This window comes from Aethalodelphis obliquidens, unplaced genomic scaffold (assembly GCF_003676395.1).
Source record: "Aethalodelphis obliquidens isolate GAN/ISIS:26980383/991018 unplaced genomic scaffold, ASM367639v1 scaffold71, whole genome shotgun sequence".
NCBI classification, from domain to species: Eukaryota; Metazoa; Chordata; class Mammalia; order Artiodactyla; family Delphinidae; genus Aethalodelphis; species Aethalodelphis obliquidens.
In genome coordinates, this window is record NW_020838015.1 from 5,584,644 (window position 1) to 5,607,138 (window position 22,495).

The following is a 22,495-nucleotide window of genomic DNA, read 5'->3' on the forward strand; positions in this document are numbered from 1 at the left end:
CAGTCCAGTCATCCATGTTTCCTGGACAGTTGTGAATTATCCAGAGAACTTCTCTAGAAGTTCCTCTTCAAAGCTTTGAAGAATTCCACTCCATCCCATAGGTGTTTGAAATGCATGCGCTGATGCACTCTCTCCATACTTGACCACCAGTGAGGAGTCTACAAGTATCCCTACATCGACAGCTTGATAAGTGAGATCTTTAAGCTGTACTAAATAAGGGAAGTGGCACAATGTGGTCTGTCCTAAGGACTTTAGGGGGTAATACCACCTCTGTAATGCAAAACTATCCCAAAGAAGTAGGTTTGATGTATAGACATCTTTAGGGCAGGACATGGTTCCAATACTTTTCAGCACTCCACCTGGCCAAATGGTGTGGTTATAGACACAGAGCAGCTACTCGGTTCATAGCTGCTGAACGGAATTGCTAACTGAACCTGAAAGAGAGTCACAGTCAATGCCTGTGCCTAATGGCGAGTCTTACTCCGTCCAGCAGATCTTGTCCAGCAGCTCCTTCATCGTCATGTGGTCCCACTGTTCTGCAAGGGGCGCCTTCCATGGGGCATCACTGGGAATCTACATTCAGATGACGATTCAGAGGGGAAAAGCAAATGTAATTTTCCATTTTAAATAACTATTTGAATAGTATTCAAAACTCTAACTTAAAGAAGCAAAATGCAAGTTTTCCAAATTCCCCCAATAGTGGTTTTTTACTGCACAATCCATGTTGTCTGTCTAGATTTCCTATTCACTCAATCCATATTTTATATATATATATGTATATATATGTGTGTATATATATATATATATTTTTTTTTTTTTTTTTGCAGTACGCGGGCCTCTCACTGTTGTGGCCTCTCCCGTTGCAGAGCACAGGCTCCGGATGCGCAGGCTCAGCGGCCATGGCTCACGGGCCCAGCCGCTCCACGGCACGTGGGAGCTTCCCGGACCGGGGCACGAACCCGCGTCCCCTACATCGGCAGGCAGACTCTCAACCACTGCGCCACCAGGGAAGCCCCATATTTAATTTTTGATAACCTTTCTTGTGCTATAAATGGAGGCTATGTTGTAATCAGGCTGTTTCCAAATATCAACTACTAAGTTACTAATATAATTTAGAGAGAACAATTCAGAAATTCAACTCCTTGGGACTTCCCTGGTGGTCCAGTGGCTAAGACTCCACGGTCCCACTGCAGGGGGCCCGGGTTCGATCCCTGCTCAGGGAACTAGAGCCCACATGCCGCAACTAAGAGTTTGCATGCCACAACTAAAGATTTCTCATGCTGCGACTAAAAGATCCCAAATGCCACAACTGAAGATCCCACACGTGGCAACGTAGATCCCTCGTGTCACAGCTAAGGCCTGGCGCAGCCAAAAATAAATAAATAATCATTTTTAAAAAATCAACTCCTTAACAAAGATCAGACAGATGTACCAGAAGCCTTACTTGCTATGTCCTGAGGATATTCTAAATTAGAAACATCATCCCAGGAAAGCTGAATGACAGAAGATCTTCTCCCCCCTCATCAGTAGTATGCAAATTGCAGCCTATTGGACATGTCATTCTTTTAGAGGTTAGAAACTCACTTATTCATCTCACAAATCTTTACTGCAAGTTACTGTGCTACACAATGTGCCAGGCACTGTTGACGTGCTTCACCTTCTTTCTTTTAAGGACTAAACTTATTATGAAGAATACAAATGTCATCAAAGAAGCTTTAGGAAGCTTTACCTCTCGTCCCATGTCATCCATCGTCCTCCAAAGGTTGTTAAGATCTAGGCAGGCAATTGGATTCCACATAGGTGGGAATGGGCCCCTGAAGGGGTAGGATTTGCCCTGTGAGATACAAGATAATTTTAAAAGGAAACATTTACTACAATGGAAAAGTAGTTAAATATGCCAAGTTGTTAAATATCTGTAAGCAAAATCATGTTATCAATATGTGATATACACTCAAGTGTTTTAGTTCCTTAGTGTCCTCAGAACCCAACTTAACTTTTTAGCATTAAGATTTCCAGCAAAATTCCCTGTTACCTAAAGAAATTTGGTGCCACGCCAAACACAATAGAAAGGTTTCTCTCTGAAATTGGAACACTTATCATGTAAAATGTAAATGCCAGTACAGAAGTGGGGTTACCTAATCTCATTTGCCAATGATACTTGCAAATATCTCAGAGCCAGGAGACTCTGCACGGTGGAGGGTCAGAAAATGACAACTATAAATATTACACAAGTTAGAAGGGGATGAAAAACCGATTGCAGGAATGCAAGTATCTGTAGGAAGAGCCACAAAACAGGGCCGAGCAAGCTTCTCCAAGGAATCAGATATGCTAGGTCAACACAGGAGTTCCCAGAGATCAAGGTCAAAGCAGAAAGAAGAGACAACTTAGGGAGTTCCCTGGTGGTCCAGTGGTTAGGACTCAGCTCTTTCACTGCCGTGGCCGGGGTTTGATCTCTGGTCAGGGACCAAGATCCCGCACGCCGAGCAGTGCAGCCAAAAAAAAAAAAGAGGGCTTCCCTGGTGGCGCAGTGGTTGAGAGTCCGCCTGCCGATGCAGGGGACACAGGTTCGTGCCCCGGTCTGGGAGGATCCCACATGCCGCAGAGCAGCTGGGCCCGTGAGCCATGGCCGCTGAGCCTGCGCGTCCGGAGCCTGTGCTCCGCAACGGGAGAGGCCACAACAGCGAGAGGCCCGCGTGCAGCAAAAAAAAGAGACACAACTTCAAGGTTCTCTTTGTGACATGTTTACACTGCCTGGTTCTCCCAGAAGAGCAGGGACGCTTCAACACAGAGACAAAGGGCATATATTTCTCCAAGGATTACTAACATGGCAGCTTGTATGTCATCTCTGGGAGGCTTAACTTAATGGCAGTTCAGGTACATCCACAAAAACCACTTTAGGTTCATTTGAAAACCTGAGTCAGAAGTCAGGCCATGCATTCTGACATCATCTTGCAACCAAATTGGAGTAACTCAAGGTCCACAGTCAACCAAGATCTCACAATAACTCTCGGTCATTTGGCAAAGATTCATCTCACACTGATTTTGTAGTTACAGAAACTATTTTAATAATTAATCCTATGGTCATATTGTTCTTTGTTCTCCAACAAGGCCCTAAGATTCTCAGGGAAGAGTTATCATACAGGCTTACTTTTCTTCTTGTATTAGTCAGGGTTCTCCAGAGAAACAGAACCGATAGGATGTATGTGTGTGTGAGGAGGGGGGCGGGGGGCAGTGAGAGAGAGATTAATTTAGGGAATTGGCTCAGGCAATTGTAGAGGCTTGGCAACTCCAAAATCTACAGGGCAGGCTGGCTGGCTGGAAACCCAGGGAAGAGTTGCAGTTCAAGTGCAAAGGCCATCTGCTAGCAGAATTCCGTCTTCCTTGGGGGACCTCAGTGTTTTTCTATTAAGGCCTTTAACTGATTGGATGAGGTCTACTCACATTATGGAGGATAACCTGCTTTATTCAAAGTCTAATTTAATGTTAAACTCATCTAAAAAAATACCTCTACAGAAGCATCTAGGATAGTGTTTGATCAAATGTCTTTTGTGGCCTAGCCAAGTAGACACATAAAATTAACTATCACACTTCTTAGTCAACTTTACTGAGGTATAATTTACACCCAAAGAAACAATGTTAAATGCACGATTTGAGAAGTTTTTGACACACTGTAAGCACCTGTGTAACCATTACCACAATCAAGATATAAAACATTCCCATCACCCCAGAAAGTTCTCTCTTGCCCCTCCCCAGTCAATTCCTGTCCACTTTCTGGCCCAAGACAACCACTGATCAGTTTCTTGTCACTATAGATCCGTTTTGCCTGTTCTAGAATTTTTTAAACAATGGAATCATGCAGTATGTACGATTCCACCTTTATCTGGCTTCTTTTGCTTGGCATGACGTTCTTGAGGTCATCCATGCTGCAGTCAGTCCTTTTTGATTGCTGAGTAGTATTCCATTGTATGGATGTACCATGCTTTGTTTATCCACTCCTCTGTTGATGATTCTTTCCAGTTTTGATTCATTCATTGTGGATGTTTGCTATGAACATCCTTGTACAGGTCTTTTTATATACATATATTTTTTTCCTTTTGGATAAATGCCTAGGAGCAGAATGGCTGAGCTGCATGGTGGGTGTATGTTTAACTTTTCGAGTTCAACAGTTTCCAAAGTGGTTCTACTGCTTTATATTCTCACCAGAAATGTATGAGAGTTCTAATTGCTCCACATCCCAACCAACACTTGTTGACTTTTCTTTTATGCTTTAAGTATACTGTTGATTTTAGAATATTAGATTTACAGAGAAGTTGCAGAGATAGTACAGAAAGTGTCTATATCCCTCTCAACTAGTCTTCCCTAATGTTAGCATCGTGCGTTACCATAGTACATTTCTCAAAACCCAGGGATTGACACTGGTACACGACTATTTATAAAACCTAAGACTTTATTCGACTTCACCAATTTGTAAACTAATGTACTTTTTCTGTTCCAGGATCCCACAAAAGATATTACATTACGCTTAGTCATCAAGTCTCCTTGGTCTTTGGTCTGTGACAGTGCCTCAGTTTTTCCTTCTTTTTCATGACCATGACAGTTTGGAAGGATACTGGTCAGGTATTTAGTAGAATGTCTCTCAATCTGGATCTGTGTGAATTTTTTTTTCATTTTTAGATGGGGGTTGTGGGTTTGGGGGAAGAATACAACAGAGGAAAGTGCCCTTCTCATCACATCACCTTGGGGGGCACCTGACTTATCCCTGCTGATATTAACTAGATTCCTTGGTTAAGGTGGTACCTGCCAGCTTTCTCCACTGTAAAGTTATATTTCCCCCTTTCCCTGCCCTGTTCCTTGGAAGAGAGTCACTAAGTTCAGTCCATTCTCAAGAGGAGACGGTAGGGAGTAAACACTACTTCCTGGAGGGAGGTATCCACGTACATTTTAAAAATTCTTCTCTAGGGAATATTTGCCTCTTTCTCCCCTATTATTTATTTATTCAATCTCTTCTTTATATCAGTATAGACTTATATATATTCACTTTATACTTTGGGTTATAATCCAATACTACATTATTTATTTTCTTGCTCAAATTGTTCCATCTGTGGTCGTTGGGGGCTCCTGTGTCCTTTTGACATGAATTCATCCTTCTGTTTTTTGAGCACTTTCTTCATTTCTGGCACTAGAAGATTCTCCAGGCTCATTGTCTATTGTCTCTGCCACAGCCCTAGGATCTGCCGTTTCTCCAAGGAGCCTTCATTTCTTTTATTTTTAAAAATGTTGAATTTAATAGAATCAACTAGGTGTATGCTGGCTTAAAAAAAAAGCAGCTTTATTGAGATACAATTCACATACCACGCAATTTGCATGCTGACTTTTTTAAACCTCTACTTATGCCTCCATCAGAGCTCAGCACATAGAATTTATTCAGTAGAAACCTATGGATGGATCTACAGGATCATTCTCTGCAAAGCACATGTGGGTCCCACCCCAGCACTGCCTCTCTGAAACTGATTGACACCGAGCAAGTGAGTTGCTTAATCTCGTTGTTCCAACTCAACATCTCTTGGCCTCGTCATCTTCCTCCAGGAATTATGCCCAGATTACCATAAACAACTGGGTTAGGTGGCCTTCTCAGGGTCCCAGAGCTCCCCGTTTACCTTTCACCTGCCGCTAACTCCACTGTACCAGCTTCATGCATTTACCACTTTGCGTCACCCATTGGACTCTAAGCTGCAAGATCACGGACTCAAGTCAGCCTACCTGGATCAAGTCATGGCTCTGCCACTCACTAGTTGTGTTCAGTTACTTAAGCTCTCTGTCCTCAGTTTACTTGTGTATAAATGGGATGACAGTAGCTACCTCACAGATGTACTAGAAAGACGAAGTGAGATGATTCACATAAGTTACTTTGAACAGTGGCTGGCATGTTGTCAGTTCTCAATAAATGTTGTTGTTGCTATTACTGCGGCTGTTACTACTGTAATTATTATTTTTGCACGCCTAGGACCTGTTGGTGTAGATTGACGGCACACAGTAAGTTCACAATAAATGCTGGATATCATCTCAGCTGTGTGACCTTGAACTTGTTATTTATTTGGCACACAATGTCCTGAATTCTAAAAAGATCTTCTGTACTTAGATTTTGTCTTAGTCCATTTGTGCTGCTATAACAAAAAAAACCCCATAGACTGGGTGCTTTATAAACAAGAGAAATTTATTTCTTGCAGTTCTAGAGGTTGGGAAGTCCAAGATCAAGACGCTGGCAGATTTGATGTCTGGTGAGGACCAAGTTCCTGGTTCATAGATGGCCTTTTCTTACTGTATCTTCACATAGTGGAAGAGATAAGGGAGCCCTCTGGGTCTGTTTATAGGAGCACCGATCTCATTCATGAGGACTCTGTCCTCATGACCTAATCATCTCCCAAAGGCTCCAACGTCTCACACTATCACATTGGGGGTTAGGATTTCAATATATGAATTGGAGGGGGACAAAAACATTCAGTTTATAGCAGGTTTCCTATGCTATTATTAACTTCCTTGTTTTCAAGTCACCTACTTTGGCCTCCACAGATCCTCACCAGCAGCACCTGCCCTGCTTCCCACCACACACCAGAGATGCATTTATACAAAGAGGGTGAGAGATGGAGCTCCCATTGTGAAGAACCAAGTCAGGCTACCTCGCAAGGGCAGAGTACATCCGAGACCGGCATACAGAGACCTCTCCCTGGACTCCTCAGTGTGGCATTGTGCCCACAGGTAAAGGGCATCAGAAAGAGATAAACCCACAAGCAGGTTGAATAGCCACCCCTTAAATGGGAAGAACAGCCCATTTTTGTCGCAAAAATCTTTAGGACCAAGAATGGAGGGGAAGAAATTGGTAGTCGGCCAGATAATTTAGTTATTCAGGGCTTTGTGTTTGCTTGTTTTCACAAACACTTTGGTTCTGCCAGAAATCACCAGCAGATGGCTTGAAGAAGAGCGTGAGACCAGCAGATTTGGTTAACTGGTGCCTGCTCTGTCACTGCCACGGTCTGCACCAACAGCCATGGCAACTCCTGGGAACTTAGGGACAATCGCTTAAGAAACTGAGAACTCCAGTCTGACTCATGGATTGGCTCGGGAAAAGGTGAAGAACAGCTCTTGGGTGAGGGCAGAGTTACCCGGAAAACCATGACCTGCACAGGGACCCCCATCAACAACAGTAACCTGTTTCTCCTTCCCCATTAACCTTCAACTCAGGGACACATTGTGAGATGGGCACCTCTCTACCATCCCTCCCTCCTTTCTCAAGGATAAGGTCTTTGTACAGCACGTGTCTTATGGAAGGGATACGATGGAGGTGGGGTGGGGCTTCCAAGTTTGCTCTTGAGAGATGCCAGCTTAGTAGCCCAGCTGAAACGTCACCCCAGCTGAAGCCCAGGGATTCTCATTCAATGGGGTCCTAAACACAGTGAGGGCTGCACCAACAGCAATCGTTCCAGCAACTCAATGGTGTCAGAGACCAGCTGCCAAAGCCCTCCTAAATCAGGAACACTCTTAGATAGGAGGTGTGTTCAGAACTCTAAAGCCAAAACCAGAGTGAGAAGTGACCACCACAGAGGGCTCTGTGTGAGTAAATGGAAGCCAAACAATATGTAAAGAGCACCGTGATGAAGAAGAATAAAACACTTCACCCTTTTTCTGTTCTCATTTACTGACAGTCTTTGGTGTCTTAACGTCCAAGCAGGTAGCATCTTAGCTAAGTTTATAAAAACAATTACAGTTGTCCTTCAGTGTTCTCAGGGCACTGGTTCTAGGACCCACAGCAGATACTCAAATCTGCGAATTCTCAAGTCCCAGAGCCGGCCCTCTGTATCCACGGGTTCCGCATCCGCAGATTCAACCAACCACGATCATAAACATAATACACGATCCATGGTTGGTTGAATCTGCGAATACGGAGAGCCAACTGTATTCTTTTATAAGATTAGAGAAAGCTTCTGACAAACCCAGGAAAGAACTATTGTTAGAGACATAAAAATGTCAAGTCTTCAAGCTTCAGGGAATAAGTAGGGGAGGGCGGGAACGTCTAAATTTATTTGACGTGACCAAAGGTAACATGAGAGTTTTGTGCCTCAGATTTGGCTGTTGTAGAAACAGTCCAGTGATTGTTACTATTTAGAACATTGTCCAGGGAGGCCTGTCTCGTCTGAAGAAATCATGACATCAGAGTAAGTCCCCAGTTCAGGGACAAAACAACATATCACAACAGACTGAATGCCGACACAGATATGAGAAGCCAGCTGTCTTCTCTCAAGCCAGATGTGAGAGATATGCAAAAATGAAAGTCAATGCCACTCACTCATGTGTTTGCCTTAGAAATCACTTTTTTTCCATAAAAATGTTAACTTGTCACAGGGTTATTATTGTTATTTTAGGTGAATTAATAGATATTGTTAAAAATCCTCAGTTTCAATTCCTAATATGGAAAATACAAAGAGATGGAGTCAGTTGAGCCAAAGCTACTTGAGGTTCTCAGTAATTTTCAAGAATGTAAAAGTCTGAAAAGGGCTGGTATAGAACCACAGGAGAAGGGATGCAGGGCGGCTTTTTTTTTTTTTTAATAAATCTATTTATTTATTTTTGGCTGCGTTGGGTCTTTGTTGCTGCACATGGGCTTTCTCTAGTTGCGGTGAGCGGGGGCTTCTCTTGTTGCGGAGCGCACGGGCTCTAGGCTCACAGGCTTCAGTAGTTGTGGCATGTGGGCTCAGTAGTTGTGGCTCATGGGCTCTAGAGCGCAGGCTCCATAGTTGTGGCACACGGGCTTAGTTTCTCTGCAGCATGTGGGATCTTCCCAGACCAGGGCTCGAACCCGTCCCCTGCATTGGCAGGCGGATTCTTAACCACTGCACCACCAGGGAAGTCCCCAGGGTGGCTTTTAAATGACCAAAGAAGGGATTCAAAATGGTCTCGGAAACTTGATAGCTGTGTGACTACGGTCAAGTTGTTCAATATTTGTGTTCTCTTATCTTTAGATTTGGAATAATGGTACCCATCTCACAGGGGTATTGTAAGAATTAACCAAAATGATACATGGCAAACAGGATGCACTCCCTAAATGAACGTTGCTAACAGTACTGGGATCATGACGAACGCCCCGTCGTTTGTACAACCACTTCGTACCCATAAATCCATGCCCACAATTTTTTTTTTTTTTTTTGCGGTACGCGGGCCTCTCACTGCTGTGGCCTCTCCCGCTGCGGAGCACAGGCTCAGGACGCGCAGGCCCAGCAGCCATGGCGCGTGGGTCCAGCCACTCCGTGGCACGTGGGATCCTCCCAGACCGGGGCACGAACCCACGCTCCCTGCATTGGCAGGCGGACCCCCAACCACTGCGCCACCAGGGAAGCCTCGTGCCCACATTTTTGATTAATATCCTTTGGGTAAATTCCTAGAATCAGACACCCTGGCATGAAGATTTATGTTTGACTTTCTAAAGCAGACTTGCTGAAAACCAGCAACCAACTCGATTATCACATGGCCTTATTTTGTAGCCTAAGAGCTTCGGCAGGCTCGTAAAAACATCTGAAATCTACCTCTCAATTCTCCCCCTAACGAGTGGGCCAGGGCTCTGAGACGGGCTGGCTTGGCGGCAAGTACATCACTTGTCAACTTTGATGATCCAGACGTCTTGCTCTTCTCCTGACCCTTGTTCTCTGAGGCAAAGACTGCACACCCTGAAGTCTGTCGCATCTGGGAAGCCCTTTTGCCATCTTATTCCCCACATTGACCCCAGTCTCTGCAGCAAGAACAGGTGGCCTGGCCTTTCTTCGATCCCGCTTCTCGACAGTGACCTTTCCCTCTCCGTGTCTCCTCTGCCGTTCATGGGAATGTCGCCTTCCTCACTGTGGAGCAGGCCATCCGGCCCCTCTAGAACTCAATGACTTTTACGGCTCTTCGAAAGGACTATGCTTGGGCCACAAACAAAATAGGAGGACCAAGCTTAACTTTTGATCTATATTTCCAGTTTGGAAGAAAAGAAATTTAATCTACCCTATGGGGGAGGAGGGAAGGAAGCTCTACTTAGGCAAATGGCTTTCTTCCTCTGTTTATCTGTTCTCATTTCTAAGCACTTGGAGCCTGTGGTCAACAGGGGTTCTTTTTTTTTTTAATATATTTATTTGTTTTATTTTCGGCTGCGTTGGGTCTTTGTTGCTGCGTGCGGGCTTTCTCTAGTTGCGGCGAGCAGGGGCTACTCTTCGTTGCTGTGCGCAGGAGCTTCTCATTGCGGTGGCTTCTCTTGTTGCAGAGCACGAGCTCTAGGCGCGCGGGCTTCAGTAGCTGTGGTGCACGGGCTCACTAGTTGTGGCGCACAGGTTTAGTTGCTCCGAGGCATGTGGGATCTTCCTGGACCAGGGCTCGAACCCATGTCCCCTGCATTGGCAGGCAGATTCTTAACCACTGCACCACCAGGGAAGCCCCAGTACGGGGTTCTGATTGCATCATCACATGGGCGAAGCTGGAGGACGGGGTAGACAACAGTGACAACGTTTTTGGAACAAGCCAGCAGCTCTTAGCACAGAAAAGGCCTGGAGTTGTTAGGGAACCGTTGACTGAAACCACCCGCCTTGGCCAGACCCCGATTGCCTGAGTTGTCTCACAACAGAAGGTCCTGATAAGGAACATGGTGCTGTCACTGAAAACTAACTAGGTGAATTCGGGAGGGGCCAAAAGAGGGAGGAGAGGACCAACTTCCCAGAGTCCTCTTGCTGGAATCCATCTTGGCTGAGAGATTCACACGCCACCAGGCAGTACCCTGAGTCAGACTAGGGGCCAAGCAAGATGATTGGCCAGAGACAACCTGGAAACTAACCCCATTACCATAAAACCCAAGACTGCGAGCCACGTGGCAGAGCAGTTCTCCTGGGTTCCTTTACCCTCCTGCTCTCCGCCCAGGCGCCCCTTCCCAATAAAGTCTCCTGCTTTGTCAGCACGTGTGTCTCCTTGGACAACTCATTTCCAGGTGTTAGACAAGAACCCCCTCTCGGGCCCTGGAAGGGGTCCACCTTCCTGCAACAGAATCGTCCATGTAGGGAGAAATAGGGAAGATGGGGATGGTACTGGCTGAGAAATTAGGCAAAGCCTTGCAGGAATAATATTAACAAACAATAATGACAACAGCTGACAGAGACTGTTTACCCCGTGCAGGCCTTGTTCTGTGCACTTTACATGTATTGATTCATTAATCTTCACGGCCACCCTTTCAGATGGAGAAGCTGAGACATAGAGAGGTGAAATAATTATCGTCTGCTCAAGGTCTCACAACTGCTAAGTGGCAGCAGGATTGCGATTCAGACATTCAAAGGCCGATACTCTTGATCATGAAACTTCCCAGCCTCTTAATTATAATTATTGAACACCATTTGTCAGACACTAGGCTGATGGTTTTAATTAAATAATTTAATTTAATTCTCACAACAACTCAGTCAGTAAATTGCTAATTGTATGTTTCATTTTACAGATGAGTTCTGAAGCACAGAGAGGTTGAGAAGCTTGTTCGAAGGTCACACAGCTTGCACGTCAGGGGAAACAGAATTTAACCTCGGGTTTGTGCATTCAGAACTCAAGCTCTTAGTTAGATCTCTGCTCCATGAGCCACTGCTCAGTTGGTGTAAAGAAGGTCTCTGGAAGACATTTTGACCCAGTAACCACTTGAGATTCTTACAAACCAGGTCGAAGCTGATGATGGGTTCAATGACCAGCCAGACCTTTTCCGTGGCTCTCCCTCCTGATCCCAGGCAAGGACCAGTCCAGCCCATCCTCAAATGACTTCCATGTCAGTTCATTCACTCATTTATTCAACAAATATTTCTTTACACACAGTGTAAAACACACTGGAATTTGAAAACTTGGTATAAAAAAATGTTAAATACCTCATTAACAATTTCATATTGAATACACGTAAAAATGACTATTTTTGATAAATTGGGTTAAACAAAATATACTATTAAACATATATAATTACAAAGGGGCAAAAAGACCTTTGATCGTGGGGATGGTTTCACAGGTGTATACATGTCAGATCTTAAACTCTATACCTTAAATACGTGCAGTTTATTATATGTCAATAATGCTGTCGCTCCCCCATTGCTACCCGAGAGGATTAACAAGAACTAATTTCACCTGTTTATTTATTTTTTCGATGCAGCTGTTAGAAGTTTTAAAATCACATAGGTCAACAAATACTTCTTGAGCACCTCCTATGTATCTGTCACTGTTCCAGGCTCTGGGAACACAGTAGTGAGTGACAACAGACAAAAGTCTCTGCTCTCCTGAGAGCTTACATTCTAACAGGTGTAACCAAAATAACTAAACAAAACAGACACTAAAGAAAATAAAGAAGAAAATCATGTAGTATATTAGAGAGTGATAAGTGCTATGAAGAAAAAGAGAGTAGGAAAGGCAAAGAGGGGGTGTTGTGGTTTGGGGTTGATTATAATTTTAAATAAGGTGGACAGGGAAGGCCTCACAGAGAAGGTACCATTTGAGGGAAAAGATGAGAGGAGAGGGGGAAACCATGTGACTCAGCAGGGTGGGGGGCAGAGCACTTCAGGCAGAGGCCCCAGCAAGCATCCTGAGATGGACTGCACGAGGAACAGAAAGGAGGCCAGATTGATCCTCTCTCTTCTTCCACAGGGATGTACTCTTGCTCACTAGAACAGATCCAGGCTCCTGAGTCTGGTTCTCAAGGCTGCCAGAAGAAGGGGGATGCCAAGGAGATGGCCTCTGTGCTCTGGTCAGGGCCTCTGTGCCCTGATGTCAGCAGGCCATCCTCACCACTGCATTGTTGCTGCATCTGTCCTTCAAAGGCTCCTTTGCCTTCTAATCTCCAGCAGTGCAAAGCTTAAACTACTTTCCATGCCCAGCTCAAGACTCACTTTCTTCAAGAAGCCTTCCGAAATTCACCTCACCCCCCATCAGTGCTCGAAACATAAGGTTCACTCCATTTTGAGTCCTTACCATAGCAGCTTGTAATTGTTATCTTGATATTATTCTCAAGGTGTTCCACGTGAGTATGCCTTTTTTCTCCAGCTGCTTCAGGAAAAGAAACATTTGCCTCCTCCTATAATGTTTTAAGAGTGATATATATTCAATTGGTGTTTGACGAGCATTGGATGATTGGACGGATGGATGGAAGGATAGATGATTGATTGGATGAATAGTGCTATAGACTGAATGTCTGTGTGTCTCCCCAAATTCATATGTTGAAACCTAACCCCCAGTGTGATGGTATTTGGAGGTGGAGGCCTTTGGGAGGTGATAAGGTTATGAGGGCTGAATCCTCAAGAATGAGATCAGTGCCCTTATAAAAGAAAGTCTGGAGAGCTTCTACCAAGCGAGGATACAGTGAGCAGACGGCATCACCAAATCTGCCAGCAGCCTTGATCTTGGACTTCCCAGCCTCCAGAACTATGAGAAATAAATTTCTATTGTTTATAAGCCACCCAATCTATTGTATTTTGTTATAGCAGCCCAAATTGACTAAGGCAAATACTATTAAAATAAGCAGAGGAATTCTTCAGGATCTGAGACAGAAGTCTGACTGAATGTTTTCTAAATACAATGAAAGTTAATATCTTCTGAAAAAAATTAAAATGTTTTAACTGGGAAGCTGAGAATTGTAATTCTTCCCCCCCCCAAACCTGATCAATATCTTTGTCCTCTTTACTTTCATAATCTGTTGTAAATACACATGCTGATGGAGACAGAGGCCTCCACAGGGGAGAGTTTCCAAACTCAGCCCATACATTTACATCAAAGAATAACAGTGTGTTGAGAAGGATGCAGGCCTTTGTGCCCCTAATCCTCTGCTGCTTGTATTAGCCATTTCCAGCTGTATCACATGTCAAACCATCAGGACACACCGTTGATGTTAAGAGGTTGTTTCCAAAGCAGAATAACGCCCACAGCTAAAATCTATTCTCCTGTTCCAATTCTTTCACTCTTTCAATTTGTAGACACGTAAGTGTTTATTAGATCAAATTAGCACAGGCATCTAGAATATCCCAATAAATGTAACCTCTTTTTCTTAGGGTGTGTAATTTTGAACACTGCCAACACATTACCCAACATGCATCAGCACTAGCAGTTTTAGCTTTCCCAAGAGAAATCTTGGCTCAAATAAACACTGTGTGTACCATTATAAGAAAGCCAAAAACCTGAAGCAGTGGTCCTTGCTCTTCTCTGGGATAAGGGTCCCTCTGAAACTCTGTAGAAAACCATGTAATCTCTCCAGTAAAGTGCACACATACAAACAATTCTATATATAAAACCGGGGAGTGTAACTGAAACTTATCTTGGGCTCTTCCCCAAGAGGCACGGATTTGAGGTTGAGAAAATTTGATTACAATACCGAGTGTTGGTGAGATTAAGAAGCAACCAGACTGTCATGTCCTGCTCATGGGAATGTGACATAGTATAACCACTTTGGAAAACTCTTTGTCAGTATCTACTAAAGATGCTTATGTATACAGCTTGCGACCCACTTCTAGATGCCCAAGAAAATGTTCTCCAGACACATACACAAGAATGTGAAATGTCCATTAACTGTATTATGGACTAACAAATTGAGTTCTATTCCCACAATGGAATACTCTACAGCAATGACAATTAATGATCTACAACTACCCATAAATAAAAATCTACGGACTTCCCTGGCAGTCCAGTGGTTAAGACTCTGTGCTCCCAATGCAGGGGGCACAGGTTTGATCCCTGGTCGGGGAACTAAGATCCTGCATGCCGCAAGGCACAGCCAAAAAAAAAAAAAAAAAACTCTAATGCTGTGTTCATCTGAAACCATGTTTAGAGGCCAGAGGATATTCAAAACAAATAGTAGCAATGCCAAGAGGGCAGTTATGCTTTAATCACGTATTTAGAAGGTGTTCATGATGAGTTCATCTGTGAAGTCATGTCACTGTCCTATGGTGATTAACTGAAATACCACTGTGTCTCTCTTGACAACACTTACCACTGACCACAGGATGGCTCGGGTTGGTGGGAGGGCAGTGACCAATGTCAAACATATGCCTTCTGTTAAAATGGGTCAATGTACAGTGGAGAAGCACTCTGTTTTTCCTCTGGGAAAGGACAGCTCTCACCCAATTGTATACACACACACACACACACACACACACACACACACACATACACACACACACATATATATGGATTATTATTAGAGAAGATTCCTGCACCCATCTCAAGGCCAGAGAAAGAGCTGCACACCTCCGTCCTTAAGCACCATTGCCTTTTAGAATTATGTGGTCTTTTGCATAAAACAAATGCTTATTTTCTAGGTCATGCTTAGTAACAACTACCTTTGGTGCTTGTGCATGGTACTTCTCATATATCATTTTTGCAAGTTAAAAATTATTTTTTATTGAAGTATAGCTGATTTACAATATCATGTTAAGTTTCAGGTGTACAGCATAGCGATTCAGTTTTATATATATATATATTCTTTTTCAGATTCTTTTCCTTTATAGGTTATCACATAATATTGAGTATAGTTCCCTGTGCTATACAATAGGTCCTTGTTGGTTAATCTATTTTATACTTAGTAGTATGTATCATATATCATTTTTAATCCTCACAAGTATTTTATGGAATAGGTACTGTTATTAACCTTATTATTTTTTGTAATTGGAGTACAGTTGCTTTACACTGCTGTGTCAGTTCCTGCTGTATAGCAAAGTGAATCATCTATACGTATACATATATCCCCTCTTTTTTGGATTTCCTTCCCCTTTAGGTCACCACAGAGTAATCTTATTTTTTATTAACAGCTTTATTGAGATATAACTCACATCCATAAAATTAACAAATTTATCATTTTAACCTTTTTTTTTTTTTTGTGGTACGCGGGCCTCTCACTGTTGTGGCCTCTCCTATTGCGGAGTACAGGCTCCGGACGCGCAGGCTCAGTGGCCATGGCTCACGGGCCCAGCCGCTCCACGGCATGTGGGATCCTCCCAGACCGGGGCACGAACCCGTGTCCCCTGCATCGGCAGGCGGACTCTCAACCACTGCGCCACCAGGGAAGCCCCATTTTAACCATTTTTAAGTACACAATTTAGTGCCGTTAAGTACATTCACAATGTTGTACAACCATCACTACAACCCTTTTCAGACCTTTTTCATCATCTCAAATAGAGACTTCATATCCGATAAACACTAACACCTCATTTCCCCCTCCCACTAACCCCCTCATTCTACTTTCCGTCTCTATGAATTTGCCTATTCTAGGTACCACATGCATATAAATGGATTTTGCATCTTATTTATTTCACTTAGCATAATGTTTTCCAGATTCATGGATGTAGTAACATGTTTCAGAATTTCATTTCTTTTTAAGGCTGAATGATATTCCATTGTATGGATAGACTTCATTTTATTTATCCATTCATCTGTTGATGGACATTTGGGTTCTTTTCGCTTTTTGGCTATTAGAATAATGCTGCATGAACATTTGTGTATTGATCCATTTTACAGATTGAGGAGAGTGAGTCAGGATAAACAACTTCACCAGGATCACTCAGCTAATGAGAGGGGTTCAAATTCAGCCATGCTTAAAGTCAAGCCTGTTCCCCAGCTCATACCACCTCTCATGCAGCAGGAGATCCAAGATCTGGATGGTCACCAGGGCACAGGAAACAGCAGGCACCAATAAGGCCCACCTCATCGCCATTCCACTCTGTCTGCTTAAATGTGTTTGTGACTTTAAAAGCCCTAAGCAAAATCCTAACCAAAATCTAACTATTAAATTAGAACTAACACTATATTTAGCTAAATGATGAAGAGAATTAGAATTGTTTTACTGATAGGCTTGTAAAGGGCCAGGAAAAATCTCTAGGCATCATCCTTTTAAGTGCTATGAACACTTGGACAATTTCTTTCATTCAGTAAAAACATACTGACCACAGATATGAGACAGGTACCATGTGACACTCTGAAGACACAGAAATGAGATAAGATACAATCCCAGGCTCAAGGAGCTCCAAAGTCTAGTTGGAGAGGCAGGTCCATAGAGACAGAATTATAGCACCATAATTGTAACACGGCACATGGCTGGCTTCACGGTGTCACCTGGCTACATGGCTGTGTATTGCAAAGCCCCTTGATGGACCCCCCCAGTTTTTGGGTAGAGGGAGCTATTTCATGGAGAGTACAGTCAGCAGGATTCATGACTGCATCTATCTTACCCCAAACGCCCCTATGCTTCTCCATCCACAGCCATTCTGTTAGCCAGGTGTCAAGGTCTACAAAAGCCCCAATAAGTAAAGATTTGTCTAGAACTACTAAAGAGAAGAGTGGTCTACCCAAGTGGTCAGTATGGTGGACATTGTGATAAGCTTGCCCATCTCCCCATTCAGAAGTAAGGGTCTTATTTCTTCACCTGCTAGGAGTGTTCCTGGCAGGCAGCCCTTGGTTCTTAGCCCCCTTCAGAGATGACCCCAGCTGCAGAAAAACCACTTTGCCCAAGGTCATGCTGCCTTCTCTGGGAAGCCCACTTCCAATGACTGACTGATGTGAAGGTAGAAAGGTCTTGTCCTCCTGCCCCACTCAGGACAGTTCTGAAGTGTCAGCCATCTTCAGAATCCCTTGCAGAGTTAGCGGAGGCTTCCACTGAAAATATGTAACAGTTTTGAGACAGGAAGGGGGCAGGGCACAACCTTTAAAAGAATGACAGCCATTGAGGACACGGCATAAACTGGTTAGGACCAACTAGATCCAAGATGGTGGACGAGCTGACTTCCACTAGACCTTGAGCCTCATTATACTCTCATTGTAATACATTAGCATATGCTAAATGACACACCCACAGGCACCATGAAAGGCCAAGGCAGACCATAAAAGGCCAAAAAGTGGGTGGTTACCCAATTCCTGGAAATCCCCGCCCCTTCCCCCAAATAGTTGGAATAATCCTCCCACTTATTAGTCTATGAAATTACCCAGCCCATTAAAACTAATCACCCCATATTTGGGGGCTTCTTGCCTTCTGAGATGGCCTACACTCTTGCCTGTGGAGTGTGTTTCTCCCAAGGCTGCTCTCACTTTCTGAGGTGGACTGCATTCTGCCTATGGAATGTGTATCTCTCTAAATAAACCTGCTTTCACTTTACTGCGGCTCACTCTTGAATTCTTTCCTGCTCGAAGCCAAGGACTCACTCTTGGCAGCCCGTCCCAGGGACTCATCGGAGACCTGGGGCGTGACCCTCCTCTTGTACCCCACCTTTTCCTTCCTGCAACAGTTTGACTTCTCCCTCTGCCAACTCCTGCCTCTCTCCCCTCTTATCTACAACTGTCGATGCCCAGAGCACCTCTTAATAACCCTCCTGCATGCCCATCTCCATCTCAGAGTTGGCTTCCTGGGAAACTCCACCACAGCAGCCATTCAGTGGAATGGGCACAACAGACTGCAGCAATGTCTAAAGACTCGCAATCCCTGGGCTCTAGGGGGGGCCCAAACCTCATGGAAAACATGTAGAACCAGGCACAACGGGACCTCCTTTGAGAATAGGGGTGTTTTCTTTGGAGAGGATTAGTGGGGAGGTCCCAATCGTCTCCGTGATCCTCACCGGAGACTTGCTGAAGGAAATGAGAACTATTACCAGGGCTGCTACAAACATATTCACATAGTTTAACAGATTGACAGGGGGAAATTGAGAGGAGAAAGTCTGTAATCAAATCTAAGTGAAACTGAGCAGGACCCTGTGGGGCTCCCGGGTACAAATCCTTTCTGTGTCTCCCTTTTCTTGTTTGTAGGAAATGGGCTTCTTTCAGCCTCCTTGACCTTGCCTGAGTTCCAAAGGGCAGATTCAAACAGTTGCTAATCAGGGAAGGAAGGGAGGAGACAGAAGAGAAGAAACAAGGGAGGAGTAGTCAAGAAACAACAGCGCAGCCTTGGGGCAGGGTCCTGGTTCTCCCTCAAGGGATATACATAGCAATACCTTTGAGCTCTGCAGGAACTAACACCCCCATCCAGGTGGAAGTTGGAATGATGATGACCCTCCTGACTTCAATCAACTAAAGCTGGTACTCTGTAGACCTTTGCCCCAATTTTATGCTGAATTCTCCTCTGCTCAAGCCCCCTCATGACTATGCATATACCTGTAGCTCACAACTTCCCCAGTTTTGCTGTTGGCGAGACACTGCTTTGGGAAAGATCCCCAGTGTTCTCCTTACTTGCTGCAAGTAATAATAAATCCTTCCCTCTCCCTCGCTTTGGCTTGGTTGTGTCTATTGGCTCAACCACCAAGAAGGTATCTACTGACACCCACCAAGAGGCAAACCCAGTTTTCGGGCAACAGACGGCCTACAAAGCAAAGCTCACTTTTACATCACAGGTCATAATTTAAAAATCCCATTAATGTTCACACGGAGCTTTGTGCTAGCAGCAAGAGTGAATTTGCCATCGGAAAAATGTTTCCAAGGACCTTACAAAAATAATTACTATTGTATGTTTTGAGTTATTTAGGAAAGGACCTGGGAGTTAAAATCCACATGATCCCCAAATTCCAATAAATTTTAAACAAGTCTAAATATTGAAATCTTCCCTTCTATGCATTGTTACATGTTCTGCTAGCTGCATTGACTTATATGTAAACTTAAATTAGAGAAAAGATCATTTTACTCTCACTAAGACTTCAGAAAATCCTCCATAAATAATTTACACGAAAGATAGTTTCCCCAGCTCTAATATTAGTTTAACTAATAAATCCAATGTGGTTTTTCACAGAAAAAAACCTGATAAAATGCTTGTTAAAATAACCATTATTAAAGAGTTGTAAAATTGCATGCTCATATAGATATGTTACGGTTTGGAAAATTTTACTTCTGATAAATGGAATATTTATAAATGGGATGGAATATTTATAAATGGAATATTTCCTGCCATATCAATAAACAAAGGGTGTCACAGTCACCAATGATTTGCAGCCCTCCAACGTGAGCTGATGAGCCCTGAGGGAACTCAGGGCTGAAAAGAATACATGCCATCTAGCAGCCATCAGACTGCAGCCACTCCCTGAGGTGAGCCCTGAGGAAACTCGGCATATGAATATACAGGCCCCAGATAGCTGAGGTGCATATCAAAGGACTGATTTCAGTGAGCCCAGACTCTTGCATCTTCCCATACACAGAAAAGCGCCAAATTCCTTAACTTGAGATATCTGGTTTTCTTTAATTAACAATAATCTTTTGACTACCTGCCCTTTGTTGCAAAACGTCTCTATATCCTGGCTGCCCCGCTCACCTCCTCGGAGCAGTTTCTCAGAGTTATCTGGAATGCTGTCTCCCGGGATGCAGTCCTCATTTTGTCCCATATCAAACTTAACTCACAACTCTCACGTTATGCATTTTTTTAAGTCAACACTTCTTCAATAGTGTGACATTGTGATGATATATATTTGATCTTTGTCTCTAGTTCCTGGCGAGCTTCTAAAACCTTTGGAAATTCCTGAATGATAGGGATGAGAGGAGTGTCTTTGTTATTCGTAACAAACCCTTTGCAAGCAAACCTGCGTTTATGCTAATGAGGGTGACTCTTAATGGGCCTTTAGATAGCTTCAGGATCTGGGCCGGTTGCCAAGGGAACCAACCACGTGATTAGTGGTTGGTTCCCTTGGCAACCAACCACTAATCACTCCCTGGACCTCCAGGGAGGAAGGGGGACGCTGGATCTTGATGTAATCACCAGTGCCCAATGATTTAATCAATCATGCCTACAAAAATGAAACCTCCATAAAAACCCCTAAGCAAGGGAGTTCAGAGAGCCTCCGGGTCAGTGAACTAGAGCTCATCCACGTGCCTGGAGGGTGGTACACCCCAACTCCATGGGGCAGGAGCTCCTGTACTCAAGACCCTTCCAGACCTCACCCTATGCACATCCTCATTTGACTGTTCATCTGTGTCCTTTATAATAAACCAGTAGTAGTAAGTAAACTGTTTTCTCTGAGTTCTGTGAGCTGTTCTAGCAAAGTTTCAAACCTGAAGAGTATGTCATGGGAAACCTTTGATTTCTAGCTTGTCAGTCAGAAGTAGGCGAGGCCTGGAAATTTCGACTGGCATCTGAAGTGGGGGCAGTTTTGTGGGACTGAGCTCTTAATTTGTGGAGCCTACGCTAACTTCAGGTAGTGTCAGAATTGAATTTAACTGTAGGTTACCCAGTTGATGTCCAGAGAGCTAAAGAATTGGTTGGCATGGGAAAACCCCCACACATTTGGCGTCAGAGGGGTGGTGAGTAAAAAATAGATCATAGGTGACTGAATTGTAGGATAGTAAAGAAATAAAACCTAACACAATTAGTCTTAGCAAAAAAGGGACACTGGCTTAATCATAATCATGGCCAACCCTTATTTTAGAATACTCAGACATCAGAAGTCATTTGAAAAGGATCCATTTTTGCACCCACATACATGTGATTAGAGGCGAGAGCACAGCTTGTGATGTTCAACACAGCACTAGGTAACCACGTGTGAACTCAGGCAAATGACTTCCACTGTCTGACCTCTGTATAACGTGGCTGTTAATAGAATCAATGTCATAGGGTCACTGCCGGCAAGCAGTGAGATGATGCATATACGTCTCTTAACAGAGTGCCTCGCCCATGGCAAATGTGTAAATACCGACTAATATCATCACTACTGTCCCTACACGTTTCTTTCCACAAACGGTATGGCCAACTCTCATTAATTTTTTTAACTAAAGTACAGTTCATTTACAATGTTATGTTAATTTCTGCTGTACAGCAAAGTGATTCAGTTATACATACACATACTTTTTTTATATATTATTTTCATTATGGTTTGTCATAAGATATTGAATATGGTTCCCTGTGCTACACGGTAGGACCTTGTCGTTTCCATTCCATGTATAACAGCTCACGTCTGCTAACCCCAACTTCCGATTCCACCCTTCACCCAACCCCTCCTTCTTGGCAACCACAAGTCTGTTCTCTATGTCTGTGAGTCTGCTTCTGTTTCGTACATAGGTTCATTTGTGTCGTATTTTAGATTCCACATATAAGTGATATCATATGGTATTTGTCTTTCTCCTTCTGACTTACTTCACTTAGTATGATAACCTCTAGTTGCATCCATGTTACTGAAAATGGCATTATTTCATTCTTTTTTATTCACCAACTGTCATTTAGAGGTTGAGAGCATTGGCTCTAGAAACAGACTGATTCTGTGACCTTAGAGGTAAGTTACTTTACATCGCCGACACTTTCATCATTTATAAAATGTGGATAATAATACCTACCTCCAGGGCTGAAGCAAGGATTAGATGAGATACTATATGTAAAGTGCTTAGAAGGATGCTATTGTTATACTTTTAATAAATACAATGTCTCTTTCCAAACACACCTCCCCGGGGCCCTCTAGGGGAATTCCACTGTGTGAGCCCATGGATGATTTTGTAGCAGAAGACACAAAGCTTCCTGCCCTTACAACAT

At 43.6% G+C, this 22,495-nt stretch overlaps 1 protein-coding gene across 2 annotated transcripts in view; it reads right to left on the bottom strand.

The window, feature by feature from the left end:
* MAOB (monoamine oxidase B) overlaps window positions 1–22,495 on the bottom strand; it is a 107,242-nt gene that overhangs the window by 27,168 nt on the left and 57,579 nt on the right. For both annotated transcript variants that reach the window (XM_027091522.1, XM_027091521.1), the window contains exons 4-5: window positions 1,730–1,834; window positions 482–573 (exon numbers count right to left, since the gene is read on the bottom strand). In XM_027091522.1, the coding sequence (XP_026947323.1) occupies window positions 482–573; window positions 1,730–1,834 (197 nt within the window). The remainder of the gene's footprint in view (window positions 1–481; window positions 574–1,729; window positions 1,835–22,495) is intronic.